Source organism: Talpa occidentalis, unplaced genomic scaffold (genome assembly GCF_014898055.3).
Source record: "Talpa occidentalis isolate TD23 unplaced genomic scaffold, MPIMG_talOcc4v2.1 talOcc4.8, whole genome shotgun sequence".
NCBI classification, from domain to species: Eukaryota; Metazoa; Chordata; class Mammalia; order Eulipotyphla; family Talpidae; genus Talpa; species Talpa occidentalis.
Genome location: NW_023605194.1, coordinates 43,945,869 through 43,972,758, shown reverse-complemented (window position 1 = coordinate 43,972,758; position 26,890 = coordinate 43,945,869). Strand labels below are relative to the sequence as shown.

The 26,890-nt window shown below is 54.3% G+C and overlaps 1 protein-coding gene across 1 annotated transcript; it reads left to right on the top strand.

The window, feature by feature from the left end:
• Positions 1-1,288: 1,288 nt before the first annotated feature.
• Positions 1,289-25,970, top strand: LOC119234633 (paladin-like). Its single transcript, XM_054690676.1, is given in 14 exon segments — positions 1,289-1,342; positions 2,679-2,838; positions 2,981-3,099; positions 4,016-4,129; positions 5,897-6,025; positions 6,248-6,308; positions 6,311-6,363; positions 6,438-6,593; positions 6,916-7,098; positions 8,229-8,369; positions 8,599-8,670; positions 11,844-11,984; positions 23,784-23,939; positions 25,749-25,970. Coding segments are annotated over 14 exon segments (1,761 nt in total).
• The last annotated feature ends 920 nt before the right edge of the window (positions 25,971-26,890 follow it).

Genomic DNA, 26,890 nt, shown 5'->3' with positions numbered 1-26,890 from the left:
GGCCTGGTGTCCCTCCTAGGCACACTCACCATGCCTGTGTCTACTCCTCACCCAGCAGGTCACCCCACCCTGGCACACCAGACCCCTTGCCTATGGCCCTTCTTTGGTAGCAAGCTGAGAACACACAGACTGCTGTGCCATGGTCGCCTCTGGATGCCAGTGTTCAGCACACGCTGGAGAGACATGTCCAAGTGATGGTAGAACTGAACATGAGTTGGACGTAGAGAGGGAGAATCTGTGTCTTAGGGGTGAGGGAGTCAATCCTCTGACTGGTTAGGACCAGACGGAGAAACACGGGCTCCAGCATTTTGGAGATTTGGCCCATTTTAAAGGTTGGCATCACGCCTGGCTTCCCAGCCCCAAACCATTCACACCCCTTCTTCCTTCCTCATAGAATCGCAATATTGTTCCTCTCCTACGAGCTGCCCTGGGCTTCAAGGAGGGCCTCAGTCCTTTTGGGGACCAGCTGTAGCAGGGGATCAGTCTGAGGGTCAGTGGCTGCAAAGAAACCTTTATCTATTCTTCAAAACACCTTCCACCACATCCATTGGTCCCACTGCAGCAGCTGGAGCTCAGAGGCTACCTCCCATAGGTTACTTCCACCCTGGGGGCCAGGATGGGGCAGCAACCTGCCACTCCAAGCAGAGATCACCCTGAGTGATCTCCCCTCCAGCACCGTCCCGCTCCTGAAACAATTCCCGGCTTTGCTGGGCAGACACGTGTTAGACTCGGGAGCTCAGGGCTGGGAGTGGGAGTGGAGAGGTTTTGGGTGGAGCAGGGGTGGGCAGAAAAGCTGCACTAACCCCCCGTGGCAGCTGGCCCGGGCCCAGGTGCGTCCTGCATGGTGGGCTGACGTTCCCTTTTCTCTCAGTGCAGTGAACCCTCCAGTGTCCATGTATCAGCCTGGTCCTGGCCACATAGCATGTCCCTCTCTGGTGGCGAAACCCAGCCTGTAAGATAACGATGAGCTGCACACCCAACCCCAGTTCTGGGTGCCTCTCCCCGGATCCCCCCAGACACAGCCATGGGACCAAGTGAGGGCCTATGCCAGAGAGGGTCAGGGCTGCCTGACCTCCTGGAAGACAGCTCCAGCGCAGGGCTGCGGGTCAGATTCCTGAAGGCCTTCCCTCTCATTCAAAGTCCATCCTCTGTGGAGGGGAGACTGGGGAATTCCTGCCTTTGCCTGGCTCACCTTCCTTTCTTTGCCGCCTCCTACGACTGCCTCCTTGACGACCCCTTTGCACCTGCCTGGCCCCGGCCCCTGGAACTGCCTGGCACTGACTACTCTATGGATGAGCAGCACTGCTTTGACTTTGGCTCTGTGTACCACACCTGCTCGGAGGTGAGTCCCCACCACCTCTGCCAGCTGGGTGCCATGTCCTGTGACCCAGGCTGGTCCACCAAGCCCACCAGCAGGTCTGGCGATGTGCTCCCAGGCTGGGTGGTGCCACCATAAGGGAGCTAGGTGAACAGGGCTCACTCTGCTACCTTCTGCTACACCCCTTCCCTGCCCAACCCCATCTGTGTGCTCTCCAGCGAGTACAGTGGCTGGAGAACGATTTAGTGCCAGAAAAGATGGCAGAGAGCAGAGTAATGAGATCCTGGCTGGCCTGGTCTGGGAGCTGACCTGTGGGGGGTCCACGAGTCATAGCAGGTGCTGGGCTCCATCTGGGAGAAGGAAAGTTGTCACCACCTGCTCTTCAGAAGTGTGGAGGCTGGCTTCCCACTCTAGTGAAATTCTCCTGCACACACCTCTCTCCAGGGTGTCAACTCCTGCCTCCCCCTGCCCTTGTGTCTGAGGAGATAGACACAAGGCCACATAACCCTGCCCCGGCCACGGGCAGAGCAGGGCACAGCCTGGGGATCAGTGAGGGCCACCCAGAAAAGAGATGAGCAACAGAAAAGGGGAGAGCCCAGGCCAGGTGCTTGCAGAAGGGGACGGGCCCCGGTGACCCGAGTAGCTCAGCCCAAACCTGGAACTCAACACCCTGCTCGGCACTACAGAGCCGGGAGGTGTCGAAGTTCAGGCAAGCCTGGGAGACATGGCCTCTGCTTTGGGCTGGAGAACGCGGGGGAGATGGCATTTTGATGCCATGTGCTGTATTTGTTGTCTGCCTGGGATGATGGGAGAGACTAGTAGGAAATTGGGGCTCTCCTGGAACGCAGTTTCCCACCACCTGTGCTGTGGCAGGTGAGATGGGAGGGAGATGGGAGTCCTGACCTTGAATGGGTGCGGGGGTCTGGGCTGGACCAGTAACCCCTTCAATGCCCGCCATGTGCACTGGACTCAGACTCCCCAGAACCTCGAACCATAGTCCCTACTCAGTGAGAGTGTGGGTCCTACAAAGGCTGGGAGGGCTTAGGGAGGGGACAGGGCAGTGTGGGCTGTGGCTGGCTCCTTCTGCTCTGTGCCCTACTGGAGAGGAGGCATCCGGCAGCCACTGGCACTTGGGGTAGAGTCAATTTATCTCTGTGTGTGTGTGTGTGTGTGTGTGTGTGTGTGTGTGTGTGTGTGTGTGTGTGTGTCTGGACGGGTTCCTCATGCCTTCCTGGCAGTATTCTGGGCCCAGCATCCACCACAACACCCTCTCCCTCTGTCACTACCCTTTGCCGCCTGGGCAATGTGGCAGAGCTGGAGCACCAGTGCAGGCCGTGAGCCCGCTCCCCCTGCCACGCAGTTCAGGACCTTTGAGCCCTGCAAGCAGCTGTGGTGCAGCCATTCAGACAACCCGTATTTCCGCAAGACCAAGAAGGGGCCCCCGCTGGATGGCACGGAGTGTGCACCCGGCAAGGTACCTGCAGAACGGGGGTCTGTAGCAGCCACAGCCTTCCTGGGATGTAGGTCCTAGGGGAACCCTGCTCCCCCCAACTGTGCATGAGGGGTCAGTGCTAAAGGAGCGGTGCAAGCCCCGTGTGCAGGGAAGGCTGCATGGAGGCCTCACGGGAACTTGCGCACACTCAACACTTTCTTCTCCCACAGGCCACAGTCCTTTGCTCCTGAGTTTGCAGACTTGGGTCTTCCATCAGCCCATGCAGCAGGATGCTTATTTCCACTCTGCAGATGAGGAGGATGAGCCTGGCCACGGGGAGCTCTGTGAGGTCACCCAGAGAGATTACTAGAGAAGAGAGCATGAGAGACTCTGGGCTCCTCCCTGCGCTCCCCCCAACACCTGCCCTTTCACTTGTCACTGGGTGTTGCTCCCTCATGCGGGTGTGAGTGACAGGGCTTTGTTTCCAGGGGCACCTTGTGGCCAGGTGCGAGTGCCCTGAACTGGGGTCTGAAACCCCCCTTTGCTCTATTGTTGGTCCCAGGTCATCTCTGTGTGGTGACCTTGGGCCATTCATTGAACGTCTCCGGGCTCTGGCTCCTGGCCGAGTGTCTTTCTCTCTCTTCGGCGTTGTTCAGAAGTTACTGAGTCACGTCTCTGTCGGTGACAGAGAGTTGGCCAGAAGGCCCCTACCTTGTGGTTAGAACTGGGCATCCTGTCCAGGGCCCCTTGGACCCTCCTCAGCCCTCAGGTACGATAGAGGTTGTGTGCCTGGAGCTTTCTGCTGGCAGCCTGTCCTTGTCTGGTCTCCCTTCAGAAAGGAACAATGGTTAGAATTTCATGAGGATATAGAGGTTCAAGAGGCCGACCCCCTCCCAGGTGGGAAGTGGCTTCTTCCTGGCACCAGTACACCTAATGGCCTTTCTTGTAACCTGGATGGGGCAGGGTCCCTCCCATTGCCATCTGAATCCACCCTCCGTCCCTGCCCTGGTGCTGAGGGCAGCAGGGGATGTGAGTGTGTGAGTAGTGAGTGTGTGTGCGTGTGTGTAGGGTGTTCATGAGTGCGCATTCAGTGTTTGTGTACGCTGTGTGTGAATGGGGGTGCCTGTGGCATGGGGTATCTGTGTGTGGGAGGCATGTGTATGTGAGTGTGTGTGTTTTATGTGTGAGAGTTTCATGAGAGTATGTGATGTGTGCATGTGCGATGTGTGGGGTGACCCCCAGACTGACTCCCGTATGTCCTCCAGGCAAAGGCAGCCCAGGTGGAGCAGGAGGCCCGGAGACTGCATCTGCGGAGTCTGCAGTACCTGGAGCGCTCTGTCCACCTGGTGCTTCTCAACGCGTATCTCCACCTGGAGAAGGCGCAGTCCTGGCAGAGGCCGTTCAGCACCTGGATGCGGGAGGTGGGAGGCGGGAGGCTGAGGCGCAAGGGGCGGCTGCAGGAGGGGCCAGGTCATTCCCGTCCGCTGTTGAGACTTCCACGTGGCCCGGCGTTTCTCCTGTCTCACTTTGGGGCTCCAGCACCGTGTCTGTGCGGGACAGGATGGTCATCTCAGCTTGAAGAGTAAATGCGTGCACGGGGAGGCGCGAGGGGTCCTGGCGGTCCACCAGGTACTGTGCCTGCTGGGCTCCTGCTGTGCGCATCTGCCAGGTGCCTCTGGCTGGCTGTTGTGCCCGGCCCTCAGGGCAAGCTGGTGTGGTGGCTCAGCTCCTGCCAGCTGTCCTCTGTGACCTTCGACAAGTGCATTGGTCTAGCCTACTCTCCTCAACATTAAAATGGAAATAACGTTGATCCTGTAGTGTGACCTCACGAGATTTGGGGGGATTCGTGAGGTCAGTGTTGGGGTGGGTGAGTTAGACCTGATGGAGGGTAAGGAACACCCTTTTGAGCAGCCCAGGCTCAGCCTCCCCTTTCATCTCCTGTGCAGGATTGAGGTGGTAGGGGAATGAGGATACGTTTGGGGGTTCTTCTTGGAGAATGAAAATCTGGGGATCCATGGGTGGGGATGGAGTGCTTGATCCCCTCTTTCCTGGGGATGAGTGGAGGGCGAGGGTTGCCTGGAGACCTTAGTTCTGAGTGAAGCCTTTGTCCTACCCACTCCCAGGATGGTGGGGAGAAGAGGCAGATTGGTGGGTGGTTGGAGTCTGGTGCCAGAGCCTGGGCTGCTGGGCAAAAGGGTGGTGTGGAGACGTTCCAGCTAAACCCCTGGGCAAAGGTCCACAGTAGGCCAGCCTGGGCCACAGTTCACAGTCAAGGGGCTCTTGCTGCCTCTTGCTTCCCCACTGCCAGCCCTGCCCTGCCCCCTGGGCCCCTGTGGCCAGTGCTCCTGAGTGTCAAGTGAGTGTCTGGCTGACACAGCCTTGCTTGGCCCCGTGCGATGCCCCACACTCCCTTACTTTGTGAGTGCATGCTGTGCTGAGCCTCCTCAGGAGCCCTGGGCTCCCCCTGCGCCTGCCTTCTCCTGGGCTGGGGTTCCCGGTGCTCTTCCGGGGGTGGTCATGAGGAGGCAATTCCTAGTCCCCCCAGAGGGACTGGGTGGTGACCTCTTCTCTGTGTGTGTGTGTGTGTGTGTGTGTGTGTGTGTGTGTGTGTGAGAGAGAGAGAGAGAGAGAGAGAGAGAGAGAGAGAGAGCGATGCCTTGCAGATGGGCTGTCTGGGCTGCCCTTAGCCCGTTAAGGAGGTCACACCCCAAATTGCCAGCCAATCTCCGGGCCTCTTCCCTCCTCCTCTGTCCCCTTTCACAGCAGCGCTGACGGCCCTGGTGCAGGGCAGGCAGGCTGCAGGTAGTTTCCTTGCCTTTCTGTCCCTCACTGCTAGGCCCCTTGGCTTCTCCCCTTTTGCTGCCTGAGCACTGCCCTTGGGTTCTGGCTCCCTGGGGAGTGGATGCAGTTTGGGGGGGGTGTTTCCTGGCAGACAATGGAAGGCCCTATCTCTGGGCCCCTCCTCTGTACCCACTGGGCATCAGGTCCTGGTTGGCTCTTGCTTTGGATGTCCTGGTCCGAGTTTCCCTCCCCCTCATTCCTGCTCTGGGCTTGATGGGTGTCTCTTGGCCTCCCCTACCTTGCGGTGGGGGGAGCTTGGGATGGCCCTGTGACCCTGAACCATCTTTTTCCGCCTTGGACTGCAGTACCCCCTGGTTTTTGCCATCAGTTTCAGCCGCTGGCTGTGTGCCCACCCTGAGCTGTACCGTCTGCCTGTGACGCTGACCTCAGTGGGGCCAGTGGCTCCCAGGGGCCTCATGGCCAAGGGCTCCCTGGTGAGTGTGGCTGGCTGGCTGGGAGGATGGGAATGGGCGTGGGCTGGTCTTTGAGCCTCAGCCTCCTCTTCTGGAGGTGGGGGCCATCCCTCTTCTCCTTGGGGCACTGGTAAAGCTCCTAGTGTGCAAAAGGAGCCGGTCCCACCCCTTCCTGCCCCTCTGGGACCAGGCTCTGGACCCGTGTCAGCGGGTGTGGTCCCAGGCTTGCTCCTCTCCCCGCAGAAGGTGGACGATCTCGTCTCCCCAGACGCACTCGGCACTCTGAGAGAGATGGACGTGGCGAACTCCGGCGGGTGCCCCGCATGCCCATCTATGGCACGGCCCAGCCCAGTGCCAAGGTAACCATCCTAGAGGCCTGGGGTAGGAGCAGGAGGGTCAAGCCCTTTCACTGACCATATTCCTGTCCCCCCAGGCCCTGGGGAGTGTCTTGGCCTACCTGACCAACGCCAAGAGGAAGCTGCGGCACATCGTGTGGGTGAACCTGAGGGAGGAGGCCGTGCTGGAGTGTGAGGGGCACACCCGCAGCCTGTGGCAGCCTGGGCCCCCTGTAACCCCTGATCAGCTGGAGGTGAGCCCTTCTGCCTTCTGCACACCCCTTCCTTGGAGGCCATCTGGGGCACTGGCCTGTGAGGATCTTCAGAAGGTTTGCTGCTCCTGCTGTACTGATGGAGAAGCCGAGCCCTGATGGGAGTTGTGCCAGGGAGTGGCTGACTCAGGATGTGCATCGGGCCACCTCCCTGGTCCAAGTCTGGGTCTGACCCCCAGGCTCAGGAAGGGGAAGAGATGCTCCCAGAAGCCAGGCCTGGCCCTGACCAGAGCAGGCTCCTGTTTTTCAGAGCTGGCCTGCAGGCTGCCTCAGTGGCCGCTGTCCTCTGTCCCAACCCCTCTAGAGCCTGGAGACCCAGCTGAAGACCCACCTGAGCAAGCCTCTCCCAGGCACAGAGGGCCCCCGCACCCACAAGTTCCAGACGTGCCTCACTATGCAGGAGGTCTTCAGCCAGCACCAGGGGGCCTGTCCTGGTCTCACCTACCACCGCATCCCACTGCCAGACTTCTGTGCCCCCTGTGAAGAGGTGAGGGGCCATGCCAAGGTGTCCCTCTGTGGAGGGAAAGGAGACCTTTCCCTGCTCCGCCCCCTCTGGACTGTGGGCTCCTAGGAGGGGTTGGGGGTTTTGAGTTTGACCAAGTGCTTTACTCACACTGTGTCCAAGTTTCTTGTTTGCGTGTGTATTCTTGGGTGCTTGTCATGTGCTTGTCATGTGTTGTAGGTCATGTGCTCAGGCGAGCACGTCCATAGTGTTCATGGTGTGTGTATCTTTGCTGGGGATTGTGTTGGGAGCGGGTGTCATGTCATTGTGAAGTGCATGTATGTGTGGTGCGAGTATTTTTTGTGGAGTCTGTGACGTACACTTTGTCTTCACTGGGGGAGAGCACGTGTGGAGAGAGTGTCTTCTGGGGAGTCGTGTGGTGTGGCGTGCATCCGGGCTCTGTGGAGGAGGGTGTGTGGAATGCTGTGTGTGCCTGAGGGGGGTTGGGTGTCCTCGTGGTATCTGCAGGTTGGTGTCTTCATGGGCGTCTGCGTCGTTTGTGTGTCTTTAGGTTGTGGATACTGTGTGTGCCTGTGTCATACATGTGGTTTGGGTGGCCTGTGTGTCTGTGCCCGGCGTGTGCAGGGCCTGTGTCACGGCTCCTTGTGGCAGGTGGAGGCTGGGGCTTGAGTTCTGGCCTCACTTTGCCAGCGGGTCTCCTTGCCCGTGGTTGCCCCCTGGTGGCCGTGCTCTGCTGCGATGGGCTGAGGCTGGGACCTGTGCTCAGCCTGGGACCTAGGTTGGGTCCCGTCTAGGTGGGCACAGATCCAGGGGGTCCATGTGCAGCCTAGGGGGTGCAGCACATGGAAGTGTGTCTTACCCAGTGGACAGTGGACATCGTTATCCCCCAGTGTGTGTGCTGGCTCACATGTCCAGTCCTGGTCCCTGGGGTGGGGTTACAACTGCACACAGGGATGCTGTATTCACACACACAGGGACTTGCGTGTGTTCAGTGAGTGGAGTGTGAGCGTACAAGGTTGTGAGCCTGGCAGTGACAGGCCCGGGGAGAGCGCTCCCAGGACAGCTGCTGGGGTTGCCATCTGGAGGGGCTGCCACCTTGGGGGGTCTGTGCAGCAGGAGCGGCTGCTGACCCATACCTTGATCTCCTCACACAGGATTTTGACCGACTGCTGGTGGCCCTGAGGGCTGCCCTCGCCAAGGACTCAGGCACCGGCTTTGTGTTCAGCTGCCTCAGCGGCCAGGGCCAGACCACCTCCATCATGGTGGTGGCTGTGCCCACCTTCTGGCACATCTGAGTACGGGTGACCTCTTGTGAGAGGACAGGGGTCACCCAGACAGCCTGGGCCCTTGGTCCCTGGGAACACTGGCTATGGGGAAGGTGTGGGGGCAGAGGTGGTCCATGGTGTGGTCCAGGACCCCCCTGCCACCAATCCCGGGTAGGGCAAGCAGGACTGGCAGACCATTGTCATGGGGCTCCTGACATAGGAGAGGAGTGCTCCCCACCCCAACAGCTGTCCTCCTTAGGGTTTCCCCGAGGTAGGCTAGGAGGAGCTGGTGAGCGTGCCTGATGCCAAATTCACCAAAGGCGAATTTGAGGTGAGCACTCCCTATGGGGCCCCAGGAGATGCCTGCGGGAGGGGAGAGGGTGAATCTTGCTGTCAGGTCTGGGGAATCTTCCAAGCTGTCCCCAGTGCTGTCGACCTCATCATCCCAGTGCTTCCCTATTCCTGTTTCACGCAAGAGCAAGCCAAGGTGTGGGGCGGTTTAGCTCTGGGGCCATGGCAAATAGCCACTGGAGATGGGGCTGGACCCCCACCTCACGGGTCTTGCTGCTGGGCTGCTGCGTGGCTGGTGGGAGGCCACCCTCTGCTCTGGGTTATGTTGGCCATAACCCAGTGGCCTCCTGGAAACCTGGGATCCAGCTGTGGTTGGTGATCATGGTGCAGGCTTCTGCCCCCATGCCTCTGTTCCATTTCAGCTCATGGTGCCGGATGGACATTTCTGATTTAGTAATGACTGGTTCATGTGCCCCAATCACATGTCATCTCCCCAGAGAGTAGGTGGCAATGTCCCCATCTTATTGGTGGGAAAAATGGAGCTCAGAGATGGGCATGTAGCTGCTGGTTGTTGGCATGGTGCTTGGCACCTGTCTGCCCAGCCAGCCATGCACCCATCACCTGCCCTCCCTGCTACCCCACCCTTTGTGTAGTTCCTCGAGTTCCCCAAGCTCTTTCAGCCGCTGAGCCTTTGCCTATGCCATTCCCTTGCCCTGGCCTCTTTTCTCTTATTGTCCTGGGTGATTCACTGATTATTTTCTGTTATTATTGTGGTAAAATGTATAGTACAAAATTTTCCATTTTAAGCATTTTTGAGGGTGCAGTTCTGTGGCACTAAGTATATTTGCTTAGTTGTGCAGCCATCACCACCATCCTTCTCCAGAACTTTCTCCATCCTCCCAATATGACTGGACTGTTGAACACTAACTTCCCTCCTCCCCAGCCCTGGTAACTGCCGTTCTACTTTCAGTTCTGTGGACTTGACATCTCTGGATACCTCATATAAGTGGAATCACACTGCATTTGTCCTTCCATGACTGGCTTATACTATGTGAAATAAGCATGTCCTCAGGCTTCGTCCATGCTGTAGCATGTGTTGGCATTTCCTTTTGTAAGACTGAGTAATATTCCAATCTGTGCATAAACCCCATTTTGGATTTCCAGTCACCATTGATGGACCCTTGGGCTGTCTTCCCCTCTTGGCAGTTGTGAATAACGCTGCTGTGAACTCGAGAGTGCAGATATCTGCTTGAGTTTTTACTTTTAATTCCAGAAATCGAATTGCTGGTTCAACTGTTAATCCTGTTTAATTTTTGCGATGTGGCCATACTCTTTTTCCAAGGCAGCCGCACCATTTTTCATTGTTCCAGTATCTTCCCCTCCTTGCTGACACTTGTTTTGTGTTTTTGTGCTGGTGGTCATCTTGGTGGGTGTGAGTGGGGCCGCATTGTGGGTTGGATGTGCATTTCCCTAACGACTGGTGATGCTGAGCGTCTTATTGGCCACTGTTTATCTTCTTGGAGATATGCCTCTTCAAGTCCTTTACCCATTTTTGGTTTGGACTTTTTTTTGTTGTTGTTGAGTTATAGGAGTTCATTTTACGTTCTGGATATAAATGCCTTGTTAGATAATGTGATTTGCAAATATTTTTTCCCATTCTATGGGTTGTCTTTTCACTCGGTCAATAGTGTCCTTTCATGCAGAAGTTTTAAATGTTTTTACAATTGTATATCTTTTATTGAGGTGACATTGATTTACGACACTGTATGCAATAATTTCACACCTTCTAGATGTATTTTACTTACCACCCCAGTCAAGAATCCACATTCTTTTACCCTCGGCCACAGAGCCCTTCACCCTTGTCCCGCTGCATCCTCTTTCCCTGTCTAAATATCCTCAATTCTGCAGTCATATTTCTAAAGTTTGTTTTGATTTCATTTTGTCAGTTCCTTTGTTTTTTTTTAAGTTTTCAATTTTGATGAAATTCAATGTGTCTGTTGCTTTTTTGGTGTCATATTCACAAACTCATAGGCAAATGCAGTGTCATCCCAATACGTTTTCTTTTCAGAGATTTATGGTTTTAGCTGTTCCATTTAGCTCATTGAATCCATTCTAGTGTAATATTTGCTGCTAGTATTTAGATATCCTGTTAATATTTGGATATGTGTAAATTTATTCTTTTGCATGAGGGTATCACTTTCCCAGCCCCATTTGTTGAAAAGACTGTCCTTTTCTCATTGAATGGTCTTGGCATCCTTGTTGAAAATCATTTGATTACAAGCATGAGGGTTTATTTGCAAGTTGAATTGTTAGTCTTTACGGCAGTCCTCAGATGTGATAGAACTCTCTCTACGTATATCTGGCCCCATGCTAGGAGCTCATCCTTCACAGCTCCCGAGAGCTAGGTGCCTTTACGATTCCCACTTGCCAGATGAGGAAACTAAGGTATAGGGAGCCAAACTCATCTCCCTGGAGCCACATCGGAGGTCATGGGCTGGGGTAGAAGGCAGGTAATGGACATCAGAGACTATGTTCCAAAGTAACATTATGATGTTTGACGACACCCTTGTACCCATCTGCACTCAGCCCAAGAAATTCTCAGGTCTAGAAAAGCTTCCTTTGCAGTTAGTTCAGGCTTTCTGAACCCACAGTTCAATAGAGATTTACTTCATAGAGTGTGAAGAGGGTGAAATTGACATCAGTTCTGAGAGCGGAGGCTGATACTGGGGAGCCAGGAGAGCTTCATGGAGGTGGTAACATTTGAGTGTGGATGAGGAGGGGGAATGTGCAGAGGGGAACAAGTGTGCAATCTGGAAAGGGCAGGAGTTGTGTTAAGGTTGTGACTGGCAGAACATTAGAAGGTGGTGCTAAGGTGGGTGGGTACTGGGACTGTGAGAACTCTGGAGGGCCATACTATGTGTAACCTTGACCTTGAGGCCAGTACGGAGGTCATGATAAGACTGTTACTCTGGGAGGCCGGGTGTGTGGAGGGGGGAGTGAGGAGGAGTGACTGGTGCCTGCATGAGGAGGGGGCTATAGGGTGAGCAGGAGCAACCCAGTCCTCACTGGTAGACCTTTGGGCCAGGTAGTTGGGCCAGGAGGGTACCCAGAATGACCTGTGTGGCTGTTAGTGTAGGGTGAGCCTTTGCGGGGTTCAGATTCCCTCCTGCCTGCCTTAGTTTTCTCTCTGCTCGCCCTCCTCCTCTGGCCCAGGTGGTGATGAACATGGTGCAGCTGTTGCCCAAAGGACGCCGCGTGAAGAAGGAGGTGGATGTGGCACTGGACACTGTCAGCGAGAGTATGATACCCATGCACTACCACCTTCGGGAAATCATCATGTGCAACTACCGCCTGGTGAGCCTGCCCCATGAGAGCCCAGGCTGCTGCTGACAAGGGGGTGAGGTGATGGGGGGGCCTGAGGAATGGAATGAGCTCTCGGTCACTTCTCCACTTCTGGAAGTGGGGCTGATCCCTGGAAGGGAAGAGCGTTCGGCCCCGTCTCACCCCTGCTTGGTTCTGCAGTGCTTGGTGAACTGTGTGCAGGGGTGGCGTTTGGAGCATTTAACAGCAGCTGCTGCTCTGGGGCCCTGTGACCAGTCTGAATGAACACCCTGTCCTGGAACCCTGTGGGGGTAGGCGTGAACCCTCTAGTTTCTGGGTCCAGGGAGCCTCTGGGACACCTGGGTCGGAATCAGGTTGATTTGTGGGTCCCTCAGTCCAACAGGATCCTGGACTGGGCCTCTTTAATGAGCACAGGGAAACATTTAGTGTTTAACCAGTGATACTAGGAAACTGTCAGCTCAGGACCTGTGCACATCCGCCCTGCGTGAGTTTCTGCTCGGTTAAAAATTGCTTTTGAATAGCTCGTTAAATCATAAATATCGGAAGATTCCCCTAAGTGTCTAGATTTCATATAAAAATCTGATTTTCAGGCTATGAGAAAAATATGCCCTTCTGCCAGTCATGGCCCCAGTATCTGTCACATGCTCCCCACGCCAGCCATTCTAGTCACTGGACTTGTAGGCTCAGTATGGAGCCACTGACTTGCCTAATTCTTGTCTTCTCTGGTCTGGTGAATTTTGGCTGGCTGCTAGGGCAGAGGAGGGTGTTGGAGTGGCGGGGAGCAGCTGTGTGCAAACACCCCAAAGTGAGTGAACACCTCCGTGGGTGCTGCTGACCTTGTGTTCTCTGATGCTGGCCAGCAATTCCCATGACAAGTTCTGCCATGGAGGGGCTGCCGCAAACCAGCCCATGGTCCTCCTGCGGCCAGGCACAAGTTGATGAAGTCGCTGGTCTAGGCCAGTCTGCTCAAGGTCGTGGCTCAGACCTTGACTGGAGCAAAGGTTGGCGTTTGGCTGGGGGCAGGGTAATTGGGATCAGGTCAGAGGCCAGTTGGAAGGGGAGTTTGCACCCCCACGGTGAGTTCCATTTAGGTCCTCTGCCCAGTGGTCTCCTATAGTACCAGCAGGCAACGGCAATGAGCTAAGAACTGGTGCGTCTGCTGTTCTAGAGCTTGGAGAGAGCAGAAAACTGAAGCTGGAGGTAATCTGTGCAGCTGGAAGCCCAAGGAGTTGTAAAGGTTTGCCTACCCAGGCTTCAAAACACCAGAGGTTCTCCACCTCTCACTGGGTGTGTTCTGTCAGCACCCCCTTTCCTCATCCCCCTGCTTCCAGACCTGCCAGTGCCTAGCTTCCTTCCAGGCACTCATTAGGTTTTCCTTAGATTTTTACATGGTGTTTTTTAGTTTCCATAGTGTAAGTTCTGCACTTCTTTTATTATATCAATTCCCAAGTATTTTATGATTTTTATGCTCCTGTAAGTGGAGTTGATTTCTTAATTACCTTTTTTAGTTTGTTCATTGCTGCTCTAGGGAAATCCAATTGACCTTCTATCAATACATTGATATTTTTACATTGGTCTTCTATTTTGCACCCTTGCTAAACCTACTTATTATTTCTAACATATTTTTAAGTGAATTCCTTAGAATTTTCTACATGTAAGTTCAAATTATCTGCAGAAAGAGAGTTTTACTTCTTCCTTTTCAATCTGGATACCTTTTATTTAAATTTCTTGTCTAGTTGCCCTGGCAAGATCATCCTGTTGAATAAAAGTAGCTGGAGCAGACATCTTTGTCTTGCTCTTGACTTTGGGGGAAAGCTTTCTGTCTCTTACCATTAAGTGTGACTGTTTCATAACAGTCAAGTTGAGGACGTTCCCGTTCATTCCTAGTTTACTGAGTTTTTCTTCATGAAAAGATGTTGAATACTGTCAAATGATTTTTCTGTGTCCATTGAGATGATTATACGGTTTTTTCCTTTTATTCTACAGGCATGGCATAGTATGTTAATTGATTTTTGGATGTTAAACCAATCTTGCATTCCTGGGATAAGTTGTACTTGGCCACAGTATGTCATCTTTGTATTTTACTGCATTTGGTTTGTTGAGGATTTATACATCAGATTCCTAAGAGCTATTGATTTGTAGTTTTATAGTATATGGTTTTATAAGCTGTTGTTCTTATGATATCTTTATTTGACTTGGCACTAGGGTAATGCCAAAATAGAATGTTATTTACTCACTTTTACAGGTGGAGAGATGGAGCCTATTGAGGGACAGGGTATCACAGCTGTATTAGTCAGCTTGGGGCTGTGTTGTTAAAACACCACAGATGGTGTGGCTGAAGCAACAGAATTTTTATTTTCTCACCATTCTTCCTGGAAAGTCCAAGGTCAAGGTGCTGGCCAATTTGGTTTCTCGTGAGGGCTCTCATCCTCACTTGTATACAGTCATGGTTTTCCTTGATGTGTTTATGTGTGATGTGTGTGTGTGTGTGTGTGTGTGTGTGTGTGTGGTGTGTTGGGGGCTGGGGGGACTCTTGTATCTTCTTACAAAGCTGCAAATTTTTAGAGGTCATCTAATTGGAAACTATTCTCAATGGAATTATAGAACAAAGAAAAAACTAAAAGGAACTATAAATATCCCAATCACATAAATTTCTCAGTTTAAATTTTTCTGTTTAAAAAAATGGGAAGGACCTTTGTTGGGTTGCCAATGTGTAACTTTTTATTAAAAGTGTCCATTTTATGGATCTACCACATGACCCAGCATTTCCATTCCTAGGAATCTACCCAAAGCACACAAAAAACATTAATTCAAAAGGAAACGTGCACCCCTATGTTTATTGCAGCACTATGTATAATAGCTCAGATATGGAAACAACTTAAATGCCCCAAAACATGATTGGATCAAGAAAATGTGATACATACACACACACACAAACAAGCAAACAAAATGGAAAACTACTCTGCAATCAAAAAAGATAATCTTATGCCACTTGCAGCAACATGGATGGTGCTGGAAGGAATTATGCTCAGTGAAATAAGTCAGAAGGAAAAAGGAAAATATTGGGTGATATCACTTATAGGAGAAATACAGGGGAACCAAACAAAGGGTCAAAACAAAAAAAAGACAAAACTTATAAGCAACTATAGATATGAGGCTTAAAGTAGGGGGGGGGAGGGATCAAAACAGAGGTGGGAGGAGCACAAGGGATCTAGTACTGTACAAAATCAAAATGTAAACAAATTAATAAAATGAAAATAGTGACCATTTTAAAGAAAGAAACACAAAAAAATTAACAACTCATCTACCACCTAACATGGTTGGCATTTCACTTAAAAGAGAATATTTTAGTGCCAGGGAAGTAGAATAGAGGTTATCTAGAATTGAGGACAGCCCTAGAAAACATTTATGTTTCTATATTCTTGTGGACGTGGATTCGGGATTTGCAGCTTTTGGCAGCCAGGCAGTGTGCCTCCTCCAAGGTCAGCCTGCACTTGCCCGGGCCTGGCCAGGCCCAGAACTGATGTCCCGACTGATGTCGGGATAGTCTAAGCTGTCCCAGCTGCAGTCACACTGCAGGGCCCTGGCCAGCTCGGGGGTGTGTGTGCACTGGAGTCGACTTGATGGGGGCCCGGGCATCAGTCCCTGTGGGGATGGAAGAAAGCAGGTTCGATTGTTCTGGGCCGACAGGCGGAAGGAATGTGGATGTGGGAGTTAGAGGGAGCTGGGTTTTGACAGGGCCATCTTCATCCTCTCTGACCACCTGTGTCCCCCACCAGGGCTGGGCCAGAGCTGCTTCCTGGCAGGGCTGTGCTTGGGAAGGGCAGGGGATGGGGCAGCACACGGCTTGGTTGGCGCGAAGTGAATGGTCAACCTGTGTGAGAACTCTGAGGATCACTGTGGGCCAGAGTGCCCTGGGATGTTCCTGTACCTTCAAAACACCCACCTTGGACCCTCAGATTTTAGTGTAAAAGGACTTCAGAGAGCGTCTGACTTTCCAGTTACAGATGAATGGGAGAGTGGGTTGTCCAGGGCCCCACATAGTTGCTGGCAGCTGAGGAGATGAGGGTGGGTTTTCTTAGACCCTTTTTACTGAGGAAGCAGCTGAGGTCTAATGATTTGTGACCTGCTAGAGGTAAGACCAGAGCCGGTCCCCTCCCTCCATTTTCCCTGATCTAATAGTCTCAGCCCTCTCTGCACAGGCCTCTCTCAGGCTGCCCTGCCTCCTCCATTCTCTAGCATGTCGGCCTGCTTCCCTCATGTGTGTGAAGGGACCCGAATGCTCGGGCTACTTAAAAAACTGCCATACAAACCGCGTCTGTATGGGGCTGGAATCCAGGCAAACTGGCTGGCCAGGGCTGAGGAGAGGCCAAGAAGCCACCATCCGTCAGTGGTGACTCCATCTGGTGAATTAATGTTTCCTGCTGAGCTTGGAAAAGGAAAATATTTGTAATACAAATCAAGGTCAGGGCTCCTGGAGGAAGCCCCCCTAGAACCATTAAAGCCAGAGACACTTTTCCTTAGCCCCGGCTGGTGACATTCTTAGTGTTCTGTATTTAAAACAGTCTAATGTTTCTCCCCTCTGTTCCTCCAGAGAGAGTTGGAAAGAAAAGTCCAGGTGAAAATAGCCACACAGAGAAATAAAATGTCCTTGGTCTCAAATTGAAATGCATTTTAAGACTGTTATGTTATGTTATGTTATGAGTTTCTGAGTTTTTTTTTTTTTTTTAAGATTTATTTATTTATTTATAGAAGCACTGGGTACAGTAAGAAGCATGGGAGGGTGAGAGAAATCAGCAGAGCCACAGTGGGGAGCAGAGCAGGCAGACTGACGAAGTACACTGCTGAGGGGAGCAGCGGGCGCGGCAGGAGAGGTCTGCGCAAAATGTGGGACCCTTGCCTGGTGGCCAGGGATCGAACCGGTGCTGCAGAGACTGCGGGCAGCTTCGCAACCCAGCACTCAACTGCTCTGCCACTGGGGAGGCCCTGAGTTTCTGAGTTTTCTAAGAACTCCTCTGGTCCTCAGAGGAGATGAGAGTGGGTTTTATTAGCCCCTTTTACTGAGGAGGAAACCGAGGTCTGTCCCCTACCTCCTAAGCCCGTGTTCTCCTCCCTCCACAGTGACAACCATGACTCATGGGGCATGAGTTGTGGCAGAAAAGGGAAGGGTGGGCCAGGAGGCTGCTGGTCCCTGCTGTATGTACCACACAGGGCTCATGCAGTTGTCAAGAGGCCCAAGGAGACCCAGCCTGGTGTCCTCAGGAGTAAGGTGGTTTCTTAAGAAAAATAATGAGTGAGACAGCTCTGGCTCTAATTCAGCTCGGGTGTCTCAGTCTCTCCAAGACCTTGGCTTGGCCCAAGCCATTCCTTCGAGACTTTATTCCAGTAGTTAATTGCCCAGGCTCTGCAATTAGAGAAGCTGTGAGCTGTCACATAAAATGTGGTGGAAGGGAAGGGTTTCTTCTCAAGGCTCTCTCACACCACCCAAAATAGAGCTGGTGGGTTGGTGAACAACTGCTAACCAGGAGTGTTTGTGTGGGGGAGAGGGGTGATATGTTCTCAGAAGCTGAGACCTCTCTTGCTTTTCCTTCCTTCCCATTGTCTGGCTGAATTTCTGGCCTCCAGTGGGGCCTTCCTGGCTTCTTCAACAATAAATATCCTTGGAGCACCCACAGCACACAGGCGTGGCTTCTGAGTTTCAGTGCCTTGGAAGGTTTGGTGACTTGAGAGGGGTTTAAAGCTCAACCCTAGCACCCACCACCCCTACACAGTCCTCACATGCTAAAATGCAGCCTCTGTGCTTCCTGCGCTCATTGTCAGGGTGTGGCTGTCACCAGAGGTGCCACTCACTCCTGTTCTCCCACACCCCACTTGGAACAAGCAGGGCTCCATGAATGTCTGTCTAATGAGTGAATGGCTAGATGGATGCTTGAATAAATCATCACATGCTTACGAAGAATGTGACCCTGCCTTTGTGATACCTCTGACTTGTCTGCTCTGTTGGCCTTTCAGGAGCGGGCACCCTTTTGCTCTTACTGAAAGAGCCCTGGGGCAGGGGTTTCCAAACCTAGGTTTCTCTGGGCTCTGCCAGGAACTGCCCATTCAACCTGGGGCACATGACTTTGACTTGCCTGGGCCTTGGCTTTTCCCTCTGTGCCCTGCGGTCATTACCTCTGCTCTGGCCACCTTGAATGGTGGTGGACAGGACCAGTGGGAGTGGGGTTTGGAGGGTGTGGAGGGCAGGGTGACAGGGATGCCAGGCCAACTCATGGGCTTATGTGTAGGGATAGTAAGCCCCTGAGGGAGCAACAGCCAGTTGAGTGCTGAATCCAGGGCCAGGCCTGGGGTGAGTGACGTTTGTTTAATAAGTGGAATGCAGGGCCTCCCCAGTGGCGCAGCGGTTGAGTGCTGGGTTGCGAAGCTGCCCACGGCCTCTGCAGCACCGGTTCGATCCCGGGCTGCTCCCTGGTCACCGGAGGAAGGTCCCACATGGCGCGCAGACCTCTCCTGCTGCCCGCTGCTCCCCTCAGCAGTGTTCTTCGGTCCTTCTGCCTGCTCTGCTCCCCGCTCTGGCTCTGGTGGATTCTCTCACCCTCCCGCGCTTCTGACTGTACCTAGTGCTTGTATAAACAAAACAAACAAATAAATGAATAAATAAATTTAAAAAAATGCCTCTATAAAAAAAATAAATAAATGGAATGCAGAGAAGCCCACATGCCAGCTTTAGCTTCATCCTTTGTCCATGCCCCACTGTCACACAGGCCTGAGGGTGGAGTTTGCAGGGACTTATGGAAAACTCTAGCAACTGGCTCTGTTTACTTGAGAGCCCAGGTCTGCCCAGGAGAGCAGTGACATTGAACTTTAAGAAATGTGGAGCCTGCGTTCTGAGACCCTGCCCTCTGGAGACTGATCAGCCTTGAGGGCAGTGAGCTACCCACTCAGCCTGGACCCCAGCATAGCAGGAGGGCAGAGGCCACAAGGCCATGCAAGTTTCCAGTAACGGGATGTTGACTGGCTTATCTTGACCCTAAGCCTGGCCTGGCTTGTGCCTCTTGTTTCTCCCTCTGCTCTGGGTGCTGGACATTGTGGACATTGGGGCTGGGGGTTTATAATGAAGGGTGTTGGCTCTTTTTTCCTGGTGCTTGTGCTATGTCTAGCTCTCCATGTGCCCCTCGCAGGTCAGGCCACCTCTTTGACCTCTGCTTCTAGGTAACCACAGGTGGTCTGATGCAGAGCTGTGAAAATGTGAGACATACAAGGTAGTGATTCATCGATTTGACAAACACTGTGCACCTACTACTGCACCAGGTGCTGGAGGGGCTTTTTGAACAGACCTGAAAATCCCTGCCTACACGAAGCCTGCACTCCAGTGAGGGAGACACAGGAATGGTGTGTGGGATACTGATATGTCTGTGAGGGGAGGCGCTGCAGTTCTGCATAGGGTCTGGTCAGAAAGGGGCCCTGAGAGGGTAGCTGGGAATACAGACCTGACGAAGGCGAAGGGCGCCACACTGACGTCTAGGGAAGAGTGCTCGAGGCAGTGGAAACAGCCAGTGCAAAGGTGCTGAGGTAGGAGCTGCCTGGTGTATTTGAAGGGAGGGATGGGGATGCCCTGTTTGAAGAAGCAGGTGGAGTGTGTTTGTGGTTGTCCCCGTATCTTGTCCAGAATAATCTAGATTCTAGATGACATTGAAAGCATGAGACAGGGTGAGATGACTCAGGAGCGTGTGCTCACTGACCTGACCTACCAGGTCTGCTGCACAGCAAGACAAAGGACATGCTGGGTGCTGGTTGAGGCCAACATATAAGTCTGGTTATAACCTGGGGCCTGCCTCTGAGCTTTTTGTGGTCTTGGGGGAACCCATCACACCTTGGGAACAATTAGAAATCCTCTGGATGGAATGCAATGTGGTATTTACTGAAATGGTTCAGCGTGAAAGCAGGGGAGGCTGAGGTCAGGCTGTGGGGCTACAGTGCTGAGATGTGGGCTTGCCTTTGACCTTGAGGGACAAACTAAACATGGCCAGCAGGCAGAGGGGAGGACATTGTAGGCAGGAGGAAGATGGGAGGACAAGTGCTTGGCAAGGGTGAGGCTGGGAGTTGAACCTGACTGAGGCGAAGGGGCTAGGGAGGTGGAAGAGCTGAGAGTTTGGAGTTCGTGTCTGGGCTTGGAACCTGTGACCTTGGGCAGTTACTTAACCTTGCAGAGCCTTGTCTGCAAGTGCGATATCTGTGTCCATTCACAGGCTTGTTGACAGAGTGTGCTGGCGTCTAAGCATCTGGATGTGATGTGCCCAGCCCACCGGTGGCATGCAGCGACACATCTGGGAAGCCTCCCAGCCCTGGCTCAGTGGGCCTGTTCCTGGTGGCCCAGCCCTGAGCAGAGCTTTAAGAGCCACTGCCGGTGACACGGGGCCTGTGTTGGTGCAGGGTCGACCGCAGGCTTGAGAAATGCCCAGCGCCTGCCCACCTTTCCCTGGCCCCTGCTATTTCAGGGCTCAGTCCCCATGGACTAGGAGGCTTTGTCCTGCTCCGCCGCAGCTAATGACAGCCTGGTCGGTCAGGCCATTTAAAAACAGCTCCACTGTTTTCATGGACCGGAGGTGGCTGGCCTGTCCTCCTCCCCAGCACTGACATGGATGATTTTATTTATTTTCTTATAAGATTTATTTATTTATGCATAAAAGAGCTGGGTTATAGGCCAGATATGCAGTGGGTGAGAGGATCCACCAGAGGCAGAGTGGGGAACAGAACAGGCAGACTGACTAAATACACTGCTGAGGGGAGCAGCAAGAGAGACAGGAGAGGTCTACTGCACCCTGTAGGTTTCTCCTTGGCTGGCTGGTGACCGAACTCATGCTGCAGAGGCTGTGGATTGCTTCACAGTGCAGTGCTTAACCCCTTGTGCCACCAGGGAGGCCCTGACATGGATGATTTTAAAGAAAACAGAGCCTTGATAGGAGATGGGTCATGTCTCATCTCAAATCACAGACTGTGAACAGGCAGGATGGGCCCATGGAACCTTTTGGGGGAGTCAGGTGTCACCTTTACGGGATCTGAATTTAGAGATAACACCACCCTGCCTTGCCAGCAGACTTGAAAGAATCACTCAACCTCGCCACCCTGAAGATTCCTGAGTTAACACTCCCTGGAGTCTCCCACAGCAGCGGGGGCACTAGGGGACACTGTATCCAGAGGCCATACCCAGAGCTGAGGGCATTTTAAGCCCACAGGATTTTCTTCAAGCTCTTTAATTTAAAGTGGTTTAAAATGGCTTTTGTCCAGTTTGCTGAGGGTTATTTCCTTTCCTTCTTTCTAACAAAATGTCTTAAACAGACTTAAAGCCTTTGAACGGAGTTGGGGAGGCCATAGAAGGGGTTGGGGTGGGTGAATACTTAGTGCAGGGTGGCGTGTCTATCCATCCTGATTGGGGTCGTGGATTGGACACAATTTGTATTTAGGTAAAAACCTTCTTTTTGGTGATTGGCCTAATTTCTAAACAGAATTGCACTGTTTTTTGAACACTGGCTCGGTAAATTCTCCAAACAATAGGCATCTTGCCCCCTACCCCTGTATCCCGTCATCTTCCTTCACCAGCTACAGAGCCCTTCCTGACCTCAGATCTATGAGAAGCCTTCACTGGCCCCTTGGTCTGTAGGGTCAGTGCTTGACTTGGCTTCACATCCCGCTGCAGGCCCAGCTTCCTGCCATCACCTCCGTCCTCTGCCACAATTTCCTCTTCCTGTCTACCACCACCTGCCTCTCTCGCTCTGCCTCCTCTCTCATGCTAATCCATGCCCAATATGCCCTCCATTTGATGCCCTCTCTGGCCAGCTCCCTGCCTCCTGGATCTCATGAGCCACTTTGCACTTGTCTTTGGCCTCCTCCAGCGGACCCCGAGGTCTGTGTGTGGGCCTGTGCGTGTTCATGTCGCCGTCCCTCCCTCCTGCTCCGGACGTGAAGGAGCTGATGTGGCTCTTCATGGTTCCAGGTGTTTTCTCTCCTACTGTGTGGGCGTCCTACCTCCAGAAACATGGGGGCCGAGAGCTTAAATGGGAGAACTAGGACCGGAGCCCCGTTTCCTCTCCACAGGCATCAGAGCACTGGGCTGGGTCCCTCACCCCTCCTTCCACCCAATCCCAAGGGCTCCGGGCTCCTTATGGATGATGTGGGTGGGCTGGCTGTGGAGTTACCCCACCCTCAGGGGAGCCTAGGAGCCTGAGTCCCCGGAGGCAGGAATGGGAGGCCTCCCACTCCAGCTCCCGTTCTTGGGACTGTGGGCTGCGTCACATGCAGGGTTAGTGGTGGTCCCACCAGGAGCCTTCCCATGGTGTTCCAGACACACAGTAGCCTGACTGCCTTTGTGGGGAGGCTTCCAGCTGTGGCCCAGTTGTTGGGAGACTGCTCTGGAAGCTCCTGACTCCCAGAGGCCTGACAGGCTGTGCCTTTCCACGGATGTTCCTGGCTGCTGAGGGAACAGCCCCTGGGCCACTTCTTTCTGGAGAAGAGAGAACTGCTGTGGGCCCTGGGTGGCCTTGGGAGGTACGAAGTGAGCTACAGTGCTCACCCTCCTGCTCCCTCCGGTGGGCAGCACCCTGGAGTGTTAGAAGAGCGCTGTCAAGCGTGGTGTGGACATGCTGCAGGGAAGAGCCGACTGTGTGTGTGCTTGGCCTTGTCTGCTGGCCTGCTCCTGACCTCTGTGCTGGGGAGAAGTTTGAGAGGACCCCCTGAAGTTCCCTTCCTCCTGAGCATTAGTCTTTCATGAGACTTATTAGGTCACTTCTACCCACAAACCTTCAGTGGTTCCTGAGGGTTGGCCCCTGGTTAAAACTTGTTTCTCTCACTGAACCTTAACCCTGGTGGCTTTTCTGTGATCTGTCAGCCCTGGAGAGGCACTGAGGGCTGCCTGTACCCTTCTACCTCCAATCCTGAACCACCTGAGAAACAGGCGAGGGGGTCAGTCAGGGACCAGTGGGGGCAGAGGGCAGGCTGGGTTTCTCCCCCTTCCCAGGCAAAGAGCAGCTGGCGGCCACAGATCCCAGGCCAAGGAAGAAGTGAGGGTTCCTGCTGTGTCCACAGCCAGAACCCCTATGGCCTACCCTGGCAGACCCCTGTGTGGCCCCTCCTGGCCAGGGAGCAGAGCTCTCACCACCCCCACGCCTGGAGGCCTGGGCTTTCCTCTAGTCCCGGGAGGGTTGGGGACGAGGAAGGAGATATTCGTCCTTGGGGTGACAGAAAGTTGGTCAGAAGGCCCCAACTTTGTGGTTAGAACTGGGCATCCTGTCCAGGGCCCCTCAGACCCTCCTCACCCCTCAGGTATGAGGGAGGTTGTGTGCCTGGAGCTTTCTGCTGGCAGCCTGTCCTTGTCTGGTCTCCCTTCAGAACGGAACAGTGGTTAGAATTTCACGAGGAAATAGGGGTTCAGGGAGGCTGACCACCCTCCCAGGTTGGAGGTGGCTTCTTCCTCGCACCAGTACACCTAATGGCCTTTCCTGTAACCTGGATGGGGCAGGGTCCCTCCCATTGCCATCTGAATCCACCCTCTGTCCCTGCCCTGGTGCTGAGGACAGCAGGGGGTGTGAGTGTGTGAGTAGTGAGTGTGTGTGTGTGTGTAGGGTTTACATGAGTGTGCATGCAGTGTTTGTGTGCGCTGTGTGTGAATGGGGGTGCATGTGACATGGAGTATCTGTGTGTGGGGGCATGTGTATGTGAGTGTGTGTGTTTTATGTGTGAGAGTTTCATGAGAGTATGTGGTGTGTATATGCACGATGTGTGGGGTGACCCCCAGACTGACTCCCGTATGTCCTCCAGGCAAAGGCAGCCCAGGTGGAGCAGGAGGCCCGGAGACTGCATCTGCGGAGTCTGCAGTACCTGGAGCGCTCTGTCCACCTGGTGCTTCTCAACGCGCATCTCCACCTGGAGAAGGCGCAGTCCTGGCAGAGGCCGTTCAGCACCTGGATGCGGGAGGTGGGAGGCGGGAGGCTGAGGCGCAAGGGGCGGCTGCAGGAGGGGCCGGGTCATTCCCGTCCGCTGTTGAGACTTCCACGTGGCCCGGCGTTTCTCCTGTCTCACTTTGGGGCTCAGCACCGTGTCTGTGCGGGACAGGATGGTCATCTCAGCTTGAAGAGTAAATGCGTGCATGGGGAGGCGCGAGGGGTCCTGGCGGTCCCCCAGGTACTGTGCCTGCTGGGCTCCTGCTGTGCGCATCTGCCAGGTGCCTCTGGTTGTTGTGGTTGTTGTGCCCGGCCCTCAGGGCAAGCTGGTGTGGTGGCTCAGCTCCTGCCAACTGCCCTCTGTGACCTTCGGCAAGTGCATTGGTCTAGCCTACTCTCCTCAACATTAAATGGAAATAACTTTGATACCATAGCGGGACCTCACAAGATTTTGGGGGGATTCCGTGAGGTCAGTGTTGGGTTGTGCTGAGCAAGACTGTCTTTGGGGCGACTGTTGCTCCTGTTCTGCAGGGTGACCAAGTGCAGAGAGGTCAGTCCTTGCTCACCGTCAGTGTGAGAGCCAGGTGATTGGTTCTAAAGCCCCCGACGTCTGTCCTGAGACACCGTCCTTAAGGTCCTCTTGATCATTGCCCTCTGCTCAGCCTCTGACTCTCCTGCTTGGCCGCCACTGCTTTCGGAGGCAGAGCCGCCCCCTCCACCCCTAAGCCAGAGGTCAGGAGAGAGGCCTCCTGTTCTCGGCAGTGCGGCCTGTAATTACCCTCCACCAGGAAGCTGGCCCTCCTGACCTCACCACGCAGTCCTGGCAGTTCTAACCTGGACTCCAGGCTGGAATTATCTCCCCTGGGGCAGGCAGCAGGGGGTGCACACCCCAGCCAGAATGAGGATGGGAACCTGCAGGGGCCTTAGGCCCGGCTGCCAGTGGGTTCAGAGCTGCGAGGGAGGCCACAGCAGTGTCCAGGGGCAGGGATGGTGGCGACTGGGCAGTTGTGCTGAAGATGAGCCTTCAGGGTGATCGTTGGTGGGTGAGTGAGACCTGATGGAGGGACAGGAACACCTTTTTGAGCAGCCCAGGCTCAGCCTCCCCTTTGATCTCCTGTGTGGTTGAGGTGGTAGGGGAATGAGGATACTTTTGGGGGGTTCTGCTTGGAGAATGAAAATCTGGGGAACCATGGGTGGGGATGGGGTGCTTGATCCCCTCTTTCCTGGGCATGAGTGGAGGGTGAGGGTTGCCTGGAGACCTTTGTTGTGAGTGAAGCCTTTGTCCTACCCACTCCCAGGATGGTGGGGAGAAGAGGCAGATTGGTGGGTGGTTGGAGTCTGGTGCCAGAGCCTGGGCTGCTGGGCAAAAAGGTGGTGTGGAGAGGTGCCAGCTAACCCCTGGGCAAAGGCCCACAGTGGTCCAGCCTGGGCCACAGTTCACACTAAAGGGGCTCTTGCTGCCTCTTGCTTCCCCACTGCCAAACCTGTCCCTCCCCCTGGGCCCCTGCGCCAGTGCTCCTGAGTGTTGAGTGAGTGTCTGGCTGACACAGCCTTGCTTGGCCCCCGTGCGACTCCCCACTTCCTTACTGTGTGAGTGCATGCTGTGCTGAGCCTCCTCGGGAGGCCCGGGAGGAAGAGCCACATCCCTGTTAGAAGGAAAGTGAGGCTCAGTGCAGTTAACACAAGTCAGCTCAATCAGGTCGCTTTGCTGGGTGGCGGTACAGGCCCCAGTCTTGTTCAGAGCCCGCCAGGAGAGGCTGCCCTGGTGAAGGGGGGAGGTCACTTGTCGTTCAGGTCACCCTGCCTCACCTGGAGCGCTGGCCCCTCTCTGCTTTCCTCCCAGGTGGCATCGAAGGCCGGAGTTTACGAGAACCTCAACCAGTTGGGCTTCCCTGAGCTGGAGCCCGTGGAGGACCTGCCCTTCTCTGGGCTGCTCTGCCAGTGGCAGGAGCAGAGCCGCAGCCCCGAGGCCTGGACAGCAGGGGACTTCCTACAGGAGGGGCTCCCCCTGCCCCTGCCTCCTCCCGGGCTGGTGTTCCCAGTGCTCTTCCCGGGGTGGTCATGAGGAGGCAATTCCTAGTCCCCCCAGAGGGACTGGGGTGGGGACCACTTCTATGTAAGAGCTTTTTGTGGGACAGTTGGCACAGTCACACCTTGTAAATGACATGGCCTCCCGGGAGAGGGGCGCGTGTGTGCGTGTGTGTGTGTGTGTGTGAGTGTGTGAGTCTGCAAGAGAGAGAGAGAGAGACACTCACACACACACATGCCTTGCAGGTGGGCTGTCTGGGATGCCTTAGCCCGTTAAGGAGGTCACACCCCAAATTGCCAGCCAAGCTCCGGGCTACTTCCCTCCTCCTCTGGCCCCTTTTACAGCAGCGCTGACGGCCCTGGTGCAGGGCAGGCAGGCTGCGGGTGGTTTCCTTGTCTTTCTGTCCCTCACTGCTGTGCCCCTTGGCTTCTCCCCTTTTGCTACCTGAGCACTGCCTTTGGGCTCTGGTTCCCTGCAGAGTGAATGCAGTTTGGGGGGCGAGTATTGTTACTTTAAAGGCAGCTTTATCCAATTTTCTTGCCTCTCGGGCTCTGGCTCCGGGTTGGAGACTTCTGTAAGGATAACAGCATGGCCTGCTGGAGGCCCCTCCCTCTCCTTTCTTTTCCTCACCCCCTTCCCTGGTACTGGGGGGCGGCTATGGAGGTTTCCACAGAGCCAGGAACATCAAAAAATTCCTGTCAGGGGAGGAAAGAGCTTCCAGAAGGTGGGTGAAATCCTGTGGAAGAGGCCTGCTTGATTTGCGTGGGATCCTGGCTGGAGGTGCTGAGGGAGACAGGCTCCACTGGAGAGCCTCCTCCCTGCCCACCAGCTTGAGAATGCTCTGCGCCTCCATCTTCTGAAAGCAGCACCCCCAAGGATTGACAGATGCCTCTCAACAAACTGGGGTGTGGGCACAGGGCAGATTAGGGGTCACTTGGATTCCAGACCATGCTTGC